Consider the following 12,969-nt stretch of genomic DNA (forward strand, 5'->3'; position numbering starts at 1 on the left):
TGCTTAGAACTGTCCAGATATGGAATATGCTGCCACTGAAGCAGTCTTTGCTCATTATTGGAGGAGCTCAAGGAGAGACATAATGATAACTAGTGAAGGACAATGAGGGATCAATCTGTGAATTGAGTGGTAGGTTGATTAGATGACCTATAAGGTCTTTTCTGAGATTCTTTGGTTGTAGATACTTTGTGCTCTACAACTCTCCAATTCCCCTGCCTCCAATGCAACACCAATGAAGTGGTTTATATAGTCATTTATAGGAGTTTGGAAAATTGGAAAACGGCTGGTTGTGTGGTAAGAAGGAGCTGGTTGTAGGGGGAAAATGGAAGTACATTAGATCAACTGATAGGATGGGTCAGAACAACAAAAGAGAAGCAGAGAAATATGATAAAGTTTCAGGGAAAATGGGATGAGATTCAAAATGAGGATGTCCAGGAAGGGAAATAAGTATATAGCAACATAATCTCCCCTTTAGGTGCTTTCTGTTACAATTGCATTACACAGTCAGGTTTAGCCAAAAGCATTTGACCATGATTTCCATCTTGGTTAGATTCATCAGTAACTCAGTCTCAGATATTTAGAGCTAGAATAAACTTTAGAGGTCAATTTATCCAAACCTATCGTTACATGGACGAACAAATCAAGATCCAGGAAAGTTAGGCTGAAGTTCTCCTAAGGTTACCCAGGTATAAGGATCAGAAACAGGATATGAATCCTTGAGATTAACCAAGTCAGTTCATACCTCATAAGGAATTGTCTCCTAAAGATCCCGGACAATTATTCACCTAGCCCAGGAATGGTGAACCTTTTAGAGATTGAGTGGTTAAAGTGCACCCTTCTGCCCCCTTGCCCCAGACAATGGAGGGATAAAGTGCTCCCATTGGGCTGATGGGCAGAGGGGCAGGTCATATGAGAAATGTCCTCAGTCACATGTGGAGACAGGGAAGGGAGCAGCTAACTCCCTCCTGCATACTCCAGCATGCATGTCTTAGGTTTATCAACAAAGACCTAGGCTCTGCTTAAAGACCTTTGGTGGAAGGGAGCCTAGTATGTTCGTCAGCAGCCCATTCCACCTTAGGGTAGCTCTACTTGTTAAAATATTTTTCCTACATGAAGCCTAAATTATCCTCTTTGTCACTTCCAGTCATTGCTCCTACTTCTGCCCTCTGGGACCATGCAGATTAAGTCTAATCTCTCTTCCACATTATAGTCTTTTAATTATTTAAATGAGTGAATGAAAATAATTTATTAAGATCTTACTATGTGCCTATCAATCCTCTAAGACTACTGTTGTTTTCCCCTAACCTCTCCAAGTCTTCTCCTTGAAAAACATGTCCAGTTTCCTAATATAATATGAGTTTTGAGTCTCCCACAACTTCCTGTTCCTCCTCCTTTGAATGTATATTGGTTTTTTCCTTTCTAAAATTTGGAACCAAGAAATGAACAAAACTCCAAATATGTTCTGACCAGGGCAGAGGCCACTGGGGCTAAAACTTCTGTTTATATGGATACTTCTTTGTTTTTAGTGCAGCATAAGCATACTTGACTCTCATGTCATATTCTTGTTTCATAATGAGCTTGTAGTCCAGTAACATTTTTCTTTCAAAGTTGAGATTATATTGACTTGGGTTTTTGCGACTGAGCAAAAAAAACAACCCAAAAACAAAAACAAAAAAAAAACACCCTTGGGTTTTTGCAACTAAGTAGGTAGGGGAGAAGGAGTGAAATAAAGACAGGAGGGGAAGGAGAGGTAGACAGACAGACACAGAGACAGACAGATACAGAGATTCAGAGAGAGAGCCAGAGAGGAGGGAAGAGATGAAAAAGGGGGGAGAAAGAAGAAGGGGAAGAGCTGCTGTAGTTCAGTGTTAATATATGACTACACTGTACGCTCAGCACACTATGGTACATGATATTAAAGAAGAATGGCAGATCTAATTCAGTCTTCAACCTCTCAGTATAGCAACTGAACTCAGGGACTTAATTTTTCTTTGCTTAGAGGCAGTAGATTTCAGTTCAATTTATTTAGCAGAAGAATTATCCGGACTTCTCGTTTCTTATGGGAACAGAACACATAGTTAGGAGTTTTCATGAGAAAAAAAATTCTCTATGACCTAGTTTGGAACCATAACAAGGCAGCTAGACGGCATAGTCGATGGAGCACTAAGCTTGGAGTAAGAAAGACCTGTGTTCAGATCTAGCCTTAGATACTTAGTTGTGTGACTCTGGAAAAGTTATTTAACCTCTGTTTCCCCTAGGTTTCTCAATTGTAAAATGGGAATCATAGTAATACCGACCTTCCAGGATTGTCATGAGGAACACATGATATAATATTTGTAAAGCACCTAGTATAGTGTCTGGTATGTAACAGGTACTGAATAAATACCTATTTCCTTCTCCTTCCCTACTTCCCCCGTAAAGAATGGTGAGGTTGAAGGAAATCACCGCCAACTTCTCGACTCAAATAGGATACAGGATTTCACATTACAACTTTGGTACTTAACACCTATGTTACTTGGTACACTAGCTTAAGCTCTCTGGACTTCAGTTTCCTTTACTAAAGAATGAGGATGTGACTGGATGACCTTGGAGGTTCTTTCCCTATCTCAAATCTATGAAGATATTTTCATAATGGTATAGAGAAGTTGTCCCTAATCTTATCTACTATAAGTTCTCCTTTTCCATGTAAAAAAAGAAAAAACCACAAACCCCTGAATCATATGTGATCAATATTGAATAAAGGAGAGATGACATAATGTATAAAATATGTCCTTGAAATTAATAAACTGCCCTGAATGATTGCATATTTTATTAATTATGGCATTCTATATACTTTTGAAGAATAGCAATGCAGGGGAGCTAGGTGGCACAGTATTGCCAGGCCTGGACTGGAGAGGCCCTGGGTTCAAGTCTGGCCTCAGATACTTCCTAGTTATCTATCTGTGAGCAAGTCGCTTAACCTCATTTGCCTAGTCTTTGCTCTTCTGTCTTAATAATTGGAGTTGTTGTTCTTTTTTAAGTAGTGCATATATGAAAGGGCCATATTTATATTATCTGCGAAAGAGATCCCGCTCATTTATAAATTCAGTCTCCCTGTAAAAGTCTCCATGATCCCTTAAAGGAATTACATGTATGAGTTATATTCTATAATGTAAACTCTCTGAGATCAAAGACAATTTCATTTTTGTGTTTCTATATCCTATACCTAACACCTTTCTTGGCACAGATTTAATACTAAATGAATGCTTGTTGATTGATTGATTATTAAATTTTACTTGAGAGTTACAGCAGCAACAGAACAATATATTAAATTTCTGTTTTTTCTGTTGATCTCATTTTAGCCAGATGAAGTCCTCTGACCTGGACCCGGATTTGTTTACAGAAAGTTACTGCAAGGTGTGCAGTGCTCAGCTGATTTCTGAATCTCAGCGTGTGGCGCATTATGAGGTCAGTTCTTGTTTTCCATCTATAGCATAAAGTTGGAAGAAGGAGTGATATTTCCCTTGACTATCTCCTTCCCCTCTCCTTCTTCTTATTCTCCCCTGTTCCCTCTCTTTCCTCCTCTCTGTACAAGGAGTGCAGGAGTCTTTGGAACACTTCCTTCTGAACTATGGGCATGACTTCAATGATGCATGATGGATGTCCACTTAGAAACTGAAAGCAAAGACTATCTGGAGACCTAGGAAAGGCCCTTTGCCTTTCCCCAAACAGAGGAGTATGTATTTTATCCTGGAATCATGAGCTTATTTAGAAGGAAAATTATGCAGTCAAACCTGTACTTTAGAACAATTACCCTAGCAGCTAAATGGAAGATGGATTGGACTGAGCAGAGACAAGACAAGGAGACCAACTAGAAAGCTATTGTAATAATTCAAGGGAGAGGTTATGAGGGTCTAGATGAGGGTGGTGGCTCTGCAAATGAAGATAATGGGGAAATATACACAAGATGTGATGAAGTAGAAATAAAATTTAATAACAGATTGAATATGTGAGGCAGGTATGAGGAATGTAGGAAAATTCTGAGTTCACTAACCTGTTTTACTGTGAGGTTAGAGACTTTCACAATAAGAGAGAAGTTTGAAATGGGGGTCAGATTGGGGAGAAATAAAATGAATTATGTTTTGGAGATAATTGAATTTTAAATTCTTGCAAGATATCCAGTTTAAGATGTCCAAGATAAATTTGTAGATATATGACCATAGACACTTGAGCAGAGAGACTAGGGTTAGGTATATACATCTGGGAGTTCTCTGTATAGAGATGAATGTTGAATTAATCTATGCTGATGAGACGATCAAATGAGATAGTAGAGAGAAAAAGAGATTGGCTTAGGAAAGAGTTTTAGAGGAAATTCACCATTTGTGGATGTGACATGGATGAACAACCAGAGAAGGTACTTAAGAAGGAAGACAGAATGGAAAGTCAGGAATGAGAAGAAAATGAGCATATTTTATTTCTTTTCCCCTTCTCTTCTTTCTCTGGATAATTAAAATAGATTCTGTTTACTACCTATGTGATAATGGATAATAACTCAACTTCTTGAGGCAGTGGAGAGACTGCTAGGGCAGTTGGTTGCCAAGTAACCAAAAAAGAAGTCTTCTGCCATGTTTTACCCTTCAAGCAAATGTTTGTCTTACAAGAAATTTTTGGAATCATCATTTGAAGAATAATTTTTTTAAACCAAGGAGTCAGGAAGACCTAAGTTCAAATACAATCCCAGATAACTCCTAATTGGATGACTCTGGGCATATCACTTAACCTCTGTTTCCTTAAATTTTCTTAGCTGTAAAATGAGGATAATTATAACGTATCTATTTCCCAGGGTTGTTGTGAATATCAAAAGAGATAACATTTGAAAAGCATTTAGGGGCAGCTGCATGGCTCAGTGGATTGAGTGTTAGGTCTAGAGATGGGAGGTTGTAGGTTCAAATCTGGCCTCAGAGGCTTTCTAGCTATGTGACTCTGGCCAAGTCACTTAACCCTTACTGCTCTTCTGCTCAGAACCAATACATAGTATTAATTCTAAGGTGGAAGGTAAGGGTTAAAAAAAAAAGCACTTAGCACAGTGCCTGGTAGACAGTAAGCACTTAAATCCTTCCGTCCTTGCCTTTGGGATTCAATTTCTCCATGTGAAGGATGTTGAACTAGATGACCTCTTGGGCACTTTCCCATTTTAAAATCCAAAATAGAGTTCTTTTATCCCATAAAACTAGTTAGACGGAGGTAGAGAGGCAGTTTGCTAAAATGCAAAGAATATTTGTGCCAGCAAAGGTGTTGTGATGGTAAAAGAAAATTTGAAGATATTTCTTGACTTAGGAAAAGTGGTAGCAAAAATAATGATAGATGTCATAGGTGGTGACTGGTGGAGGAAAGGACATTAAACAGTGAGAGATGGGGTCTCCTGTGACAAGGACATGGCTTACTTTGCATTTTGATGAGGGTTGGTCCAGACTGAGTCCCTTTTGTTTTCCAGAGAATCTCTATCAGTGGAAACATGAGATCCCAAGTGTAACAGCTCGAGAGTTATTTTTGATTGGCGAATGAGCCAGCAACTTTCGTGTTGTCTGTTAAGTCTGACAAATGCCTGATGTGACAATCTTTGCCATGGCTTGCCAGAGCCAATATTTTTGATGAAGACAAAAAAATTACTCTTCAAACAATGATTCCACAAATTTCTTGTAAGATGAACATTTGTTGGGAAGGGGGGGGGGAGATGGCAGAAGACTTTTTTTGTTACTCGGCAACCAAGTGTTAGAAAAAGGAAACAAAAACAAAAAAAGCAGGCACTAAAAGGAGAAGAGCAGCATGGTTTAAATTAAGAAGTGTTTTATTGTGGGGTGTATTGTGTTATCTCGCCTATGCCACATTTAAACAGTGCCCTTGTGACCCTTCCCACATTTTCTTTTGTTGTTGCCATGTGAACTTGCCAAGTCACGTCTTTGATTTGAAGACAACGAGGGGGGGAAAAAGTTCAAAGAAATCCAATTAGTTAGATGTTCAATTATGGAATTGCAGAATCTTGGATTTAAAAGGGCCTAAGAAGTCACCTAGTCCAATGCACAGATGAGCAGTCATGTCCTCAGCAACATCCTTGGCATGTGATTATCCAGAATACATTTGAAAACCTCTTGGGAAGGGGAACACATCCCATCCTAAGTCAGCCCATTCTCATTTTGGACAACTTCATTTGGTAGGAAGATTTTGCTTATTGTTCTTTCTGCAAGTTCTACCCATTTGTCCCTAGTTAAGCCCTATGGAGCCAGGCAGATTAAGTGCAATCCCTCTTCTGTGTGACAGCCCTTCACATACTTGAAGGCTGCTACCATGTGTCCACTAATCCTTCTTCAAGTTAAGAACCTTTTAGTTCCTTTAACCGTTCTTCCTAACTCTTAGGAGCTTCCAGTCTCCTATGAGACTGATTGCCTTTGGACTTTAGACCTTGTCAGTTGTAAACTCCTGGAGAATAGGGTCCACGTTCTTTTGTTCGGTTTGGTTTGATTTGGTTTGATTTTGACTGGCATTGTCCTTATCCCTTGCTCTCTCTCACCCCACATAGTCAATTAGGTGCCAAATCTCTTCATTTTTATTTCTGTAGCATCTCTTGGGTCTGCCTTTCCACTACACTTATTCAGCTACCATCCAAGTTTAGACTCCCATCACCTCTTGCCAAGTCTATTGTGATAGCCTTCTATTGTAAGGTTCTTGAGGCCCTCCACTCTAGTTTATCCTTCACACAGCTGTCAAAGTTATTTTCCTAAAGGGCAAATTTGACTGTTTCCTCAAACACGCTGCAGTCACTCCCCATTCCTCCACAATTAAATATAAACCCCTCTATTTGATATGTAAAACTCTTTACAACCTGGCCCCATTCTTCCTTATACTTTACTCCCCACGTCAAACTCTGTATACAGCCATCTGTGTCTATTTATTGTTTTGCGCCCATAATGCTCCATCTCCTATCCCTGTGTCTTTGTTTTGTCTATTTCCTATGCCTGATATGCACTCTCTCCTCATCTCCACTTTCTGGAATACTTGGTTTCCTACAGTAGTCAGCTCAAGTGCCATCCTTCTTCACGAAGCCTTCCTGGTTTCCTGACCTTCTCGGCCTCATCTTCAACTAGCTCCTAGGGTACCCCTTTTCCCACACCTCCTTGTAATTCATTTTGCATATATTCTGGATAGAGTCCTATATAATTGTGTTGTCTACCCTGTCATGACATAAGATCCTTGAGGAAAGAGGGTGTTTTTCTTTGTACCCCCAACCTCACACATACAGAGAACAATGTAAAATCTTGTTGTCTGATTTCCATATTAGGGGCTTTATAAATGCTCATTGGATTGGATTGTCCTCAGTTTCCAGTTATCATATTCATTGCATTTCACTGTTACTGAGGAGGAGAGAATTATGTGGCAAATGTATTAGTGTTTATTGAATGTATTGGAGCACAGAAGAAGTTGAGGAAACAGAAACAGTGACAATAGTTATATCATTAGAAGCATGTAAACTCTGCAATCAACAGTGCTGCAAATCACCCAAACATTACATAATTTCCCATTAAACACAGATGAGAACAGCTGAATGATATTCCACGGAGGAGCGCTAGGCAGAGCTTCAATACCTCTGTCGGTGAGACAGTGCAACATTCTGTCTCACCTCAAAACTCAACCAGACCAAAAATATCACTTTTTTCTCCCATGGAGCTGTGAACCTAAGTTGTGTCTACATGACGTCCATACAATCACTCAGTTTGTTGGAGGAAAAATCAGTCAGACTGGCTCTTCAGCACCTGGCACAGTATGGATCCAGAAACTGGTTTACTGATTAACTTTTCAATTTTTTATTTTGGCATTATAGAGGCAGAGTGGCCTGACATTGTGGGTAGCATGATGGATTGGGGTGAGGAAGACCTCAGTTAAAATCTTTCTTCTAAACTTTATTAGTTATATGATCTAGGGCAAGTCTTATAAACTCTATGGCCCCCAGGCAGCATCCTAACTTTTTTTTTTTAATGTGTCAATAAAAATTAAGTTCTTATCTGCATTGTTAGAGCTAGTTCACATACTGGGAGTTTTCCAAATGGCAAAAATCAAAGATTTTTTTTTTGCGTGTATTTGTTTGTTCTAGCATTATCTAGACATAGACATAGAATGGGGAAGCTTCTATAAAAAGAATAAATCTTTTTTCCTTTTAAAAATACATTTTTAGTGCAGAGAGGAGTGGAGTCAAGACAGCAGAAAAAGACAGGGATCTGCCTGATCTCTACCAAATTTCCCTGTAAATAACTTAAAATAAAAAAAAAATCAAATAACTTAAAATAAAATAAAACCTCAAAGTGAATTCTGGAGTGGAAGAACCCACAAAAAGAGGAGATGAACAATTTTCCATCCCAAGACCACCTTGAGGGTCAGCAGGAAAGGTTTGTTACACTAGATTGGGAGTAGAACATAGGCTAGCATGACAGGGCAGACCCCTCCCTGGCAAGCCAGTGTAGACCTTGTGGGTGACTGAAACAGCAACAATGGCTTTCAGAGTTTTTAGCCCACATTAAGCAGGGATTGATCAACTAGGCTGAAGGAGATTATATGGCAGTCTTTGTTGGCACTGGATCCCTGTTGTATACATGGTTCCTCATCACAGTCTCAGAGTGAGAATGAGCTCTATCACATTTGAGTGTGTAGACATTTTTATTCATCTTTTATTTTTACTTCACCTACAATTACCAATATATTCCTCTCCAAACCACTCCCTGAAAGCTATCCTAGACAGTTAAACATTAAAAGAGGGAGAAAACAACACTAACTAGTCAGTCAATACATTTTAGTATTAGATACAATCAATATTTGAGTGCCTACGGCGTGCAAGGCACTGTTTTAAGCACTGGGGAAAGAAAAAGGGGAAAAAGAGTCTTGTCTACAAGGTACTTCATACCTAATGGGGGAGATGTGTTATTCAATCACCTCAGTAAAGAAGCGGAGAGAAAATACTTACTCTTCTTTGGGGTCAAATTTGGTTATTACAATTTTCCAACATTCATGTCCAGTTGTTGGGTTGTAATTCTTATCATTCATATCATTGTATTTATTGTGTGTTGCCTTTTTATTTTTTATTTAACTTGAACCATTTCATATCAGTCATACCATATTTCTCTATTGATATTAATTTTTTCTTATATTATAGTAATATTCCCTTACATTACATGCCACAGTTTGTTTATCCATTCCTTAATTGATGGGTGTCAACTTTTTTTCTAGTTCTTTGCTGCCACCTAAAGAACTAATGTAATAATTTTGATGTAAACTAGGACCTGATTAGTGCAAATAATGAATTCCGTGAATTGGTTACATATTTGCATATGTGACCTTTTAAAATCATAAACCTCCATGTGGTATACATCTAGTGGAAGAATTTCTATATACAGAGATTTCTATATATTATTTTCTTTGAATAATTCTAAAATGCTTTTCAGAAAAAATGAAAACAATTTTCTTTTTCAAATGTTCACTTGAACAAAAAGACTTGTTGAGTATCTACAATGTGTCCAAGATTGTGTTCAACATCATGCAGAAAACAGAAATTATGTGTGAAGGCAATACCTGTGGACTTGAAATAACTACATAGCAACATGCAGTTGCATATAATTAAATATAAGAAATGCTGTAGGACATATATGCTAGAGGATTCTGAGGTAGGACATTAGGTGAGAACTGAAATTGTCAAGAATGGTTTCTCATTGGACACAAAGCTGTGGAGGAGTTTAAAGGATATATAGCATTTGGAATAACCATGAAAGAGAGGGCAGAGTATTCCAGGAATGATAATAGCATGCACAACCAATCACTCAATAAGTATTTTTTTAGTGAGTATTATATGTCAGGCACTGTGCTGTGTGGAGGATACAAAAGACAACTCCTGCCATCAAGGAACCTACAGTCTGATAACAAACATATAGAAGTTAGAATAAGCATACTGGAATAAATATGGATATGATTGAACTGGATAAAATTTGAAGGATCTGTATACTAATCCTAGCCCTATGAATAACTAATTGGTCAAGTTATAGCATCTCTCTGAGGGTCATCATCTTCTTCATCTGTAAAATGAAAGTGTTGGACTGGTTGACTTTTATAAGTCCATCCAGCTCTAACATCCTCTGAATCTGAATAATTTCCCAAAGTGTTCAAATGCTATCTATTTTTCAAGACTCAGCCAAATGTTATCCATTTCACTTTTCTGGCTCCATCAACTTGCATTTGTCTTATGAACAATAGGTCATAGATTCACGGACTATTAGAGTTCCAAGAGGCTTTAATCATCTACTTCAATTTCTTTATGTAGAGATAAGGAAACTGAGTCCCAGAGAGATCAACTTGTCCAAAGGGATGCAGTTAGTTAGAGAGCTTTAGTTTTATTCCAGATCTGTCACTGATTCCTAGCCCAGTACAATTCTATCTATAGCATACTGTCCATACTATTCTTTTAAAATTTATCATATGATCATAATTCAGTTTTTTGGTTAACATTTATTAAGCACTTACTATATGGAGGCAGCTAGGTGGTTCAGTGGATAGAATACTGGGCCTGGAGTCGGGAAGACTTGAGTTCAAATCCAGCCTCAGACTTTTAGTAACTATGTGACTTTGGACAAATCACTTAGCCTCTCTTTTCCTTAATCCACTGGAGAAGGAAATCACAAACCACTCCAGGATGTACCATGAAAACTTCATGGACAGTAAGGTCCACAGAGTCATGAAGAGTTGGACTTGACTGAAAGATTGAACAACTACAACAGTGTGCTCAACACCTTGGAAAGTGCTGAAGATGTAAAGAAAGACTTTCTCCACCAAACTAAAAGAAAAGAAAACAAACAAAAAAAAGATTCCTGCCCTCAAGAAATATACAAGAAAGATATAAGACAACATGACAATAGACTAGGTTTATGCAAAATAGATACTGAATAAATGGAAGGCATTCTGAAAAGGATTTTCACTAGAACCTGGTTGGGAATGTAGAAGGTGAGATTTTGATTTGAGTCTTAAAGGAAGAGAGAAAAATTAAGAGCTAGGGTTATGTGTGTGTGTGTGTGGGGTGTCAGAATATACCAAGTAAAGATGAGAGCCATTCCAAAGGCATAGAGATGAGAGATGAAATAATGTGTTAGGAACTAAATTTAGGCCAGTGTACCTGGATTGTAAGAGTGCATGGAGGGAAGTAAGATAAGGTGGAAGAAAGCAGGAAAGGTAGGAAGGGGCTAAATCATAAAGAGCTTTAAATGGGAAACAGAATTGTTTACATTTGATTGTCAGACAAAATGTTGATAAAATAAAACCCATTTTTTAGAAAATTTACCTCTGTAGATGAGTGAAAGATGAATCAGAGTGGAAGAGACTTGCAACAGAGAAATCAATTAGAAGCCTATTGCAGTCATCTAGGGGTGGTGATAAGTTTGTGAACTACTTTGTTTATGGTTGTATGAGTGGAGAGAAGGCTCACATTAATATAAAATGTTAAGAGTTGCACAATAATTTCCACAACAATCTTACTAGTCAGTACAGGTATCATTACCACTGTCTTATGGATGAAGAAACTGAGGTCCAGAGAAATTAGGTGACTTTCCTGTAGTTATAAAATTCATAAAAAGCTAATTTGAACTCATGTTTTCTGGTTTTGAATTCATGTCTTCTGATCCCATGTCCACCTTCTTCCCTTCCCTTGCCTTCTCTTGCCTCCTCTTGTCTTACCTTGCCTTCCCTTCTTCTCCTCTTGCCTTCCCTTCCTTTTAGGTTTTAGCTTTTACTTCGGCTTTTAGTTTTTTATACTACTGTCACTTCCCAATAACTACCATGCCTTCCCTATGAACTCTTCATAGGAACAAAGAAAGGCAATTAAGCAAAAAAAAAAAACACATTGCAAAGACATCTGACAGCTTGTGCAGTATTGCACACTTGTGGTTGACAATCTTTCTAAAGAGAGAAGGCAAATATGTTTTTCACAGGTTCTTGTTCAGTCATTGCATTTAATCTGAGTTCGAATGTCTTCCAGTATTATTTCCACTTCCATTATTATATCATTGGGTGTAATGTTTTCTTGGTTCTGCTTTTTTTGTTCTGTATCATTTCATGGAAGTCTTTCCATATTTCTTTGAATTCCTCATATTCATTGTCTTATAATAGCAGTCTCCTATATCACATAGGGTTTTCTGCCCTTGTATTTATATATGTGATATGTATTTATTATATATAGATATATATTATGTATATAGATATATATAATATATATTATATATATATTTATATTTAATTATTTTCTTACCTCCTCCTAAACTGAAACTCCTCAATGACAGGAATATTATTTTATATGTTTTCTATCTCCCCATAGTATCTAGCATAATGATAGGCTTATAATTAGATGCTGAATAAATTGAATTTTATTTTATTGAATTTTTGAGATTGATCCTATATGAAAAGGTAGTTAGCACCGAAGGGTGGGGTATTACACTGTTAGTGTAAAGTTGAGCTCAAGGATAATAGGCAATTAGGAAAGTGCCTTAAAATTGGAGGTGACATGTTTGTAGTAATAGATAAGGAAGATCCTTAACAATGTTGGGAAACTATACAGATATTTATGAAGAAGTTCTCATGGCAAAAGATCTTAGAGAATGAAATTTTGAAGTAACAATGTTACTCATGAGGCTGGCTTCACTGGCCACAGTTTGAGAATGGAAAAGAAAAATTGCATTAGTGCAACTCAGTACCAGAGACTGTAGAAACTATCATCATACCTCCATCCATTTAGTGATAGGCACATGTGCCCAGAGAGGCTTCTGAAAACCTAATTTTCTTGCTTCAGCTATTTTGACTGGCCTAGAAAGGAATACTGACCTTCTGTAGCTTCTACTTAATATAAAGGAACAATTGACAGGGGCTCTATTCTAGCCTTTATTGGGCTGTGAGGAGAACCCAATCTCAGCT

At 37.7% G+C, this 12,969-nt stretch overlaps 1 protein-coding gene across 1 annotated transcript in view; it reads left to right on the plus strand.

Moving 5' to 3' along the window:
• The first annotated feature begins 3,345 nt into the window (after nt 1-3,345).
• The window catches only part of ZMAT4 (zinc finger matrin-type 4), a 371,506-nt gene continuing 361,882 nt past the window's right edge, over nt 3,346-12,969 (plus strand). The window contains exon 1 of the mRNA XM_044659535.1: nt 3,346-3,447. Coding sequence (XP_044515470.1) covers nt 3,346-3,447 — 102 coding nt within the window. The remainder of the gene's footprint in view (nt 3,448-12,969) is intronic.

Source organism: Gracilinanus agilis, chromosome 2 (genome assembly GCF_016433145.1).
Source record: "Gracilinanus agilis isolate LMUSP501 chromosome 2, AgileGrace, whole genome shotgun sequence".
Classification (NCBI taxonomy): Eukaryota; Metazoa; Chordata; class Mammalia; order Didelphimorphia; family Didelphidae; genus Gracilinanus; species Gracilinanus agilis.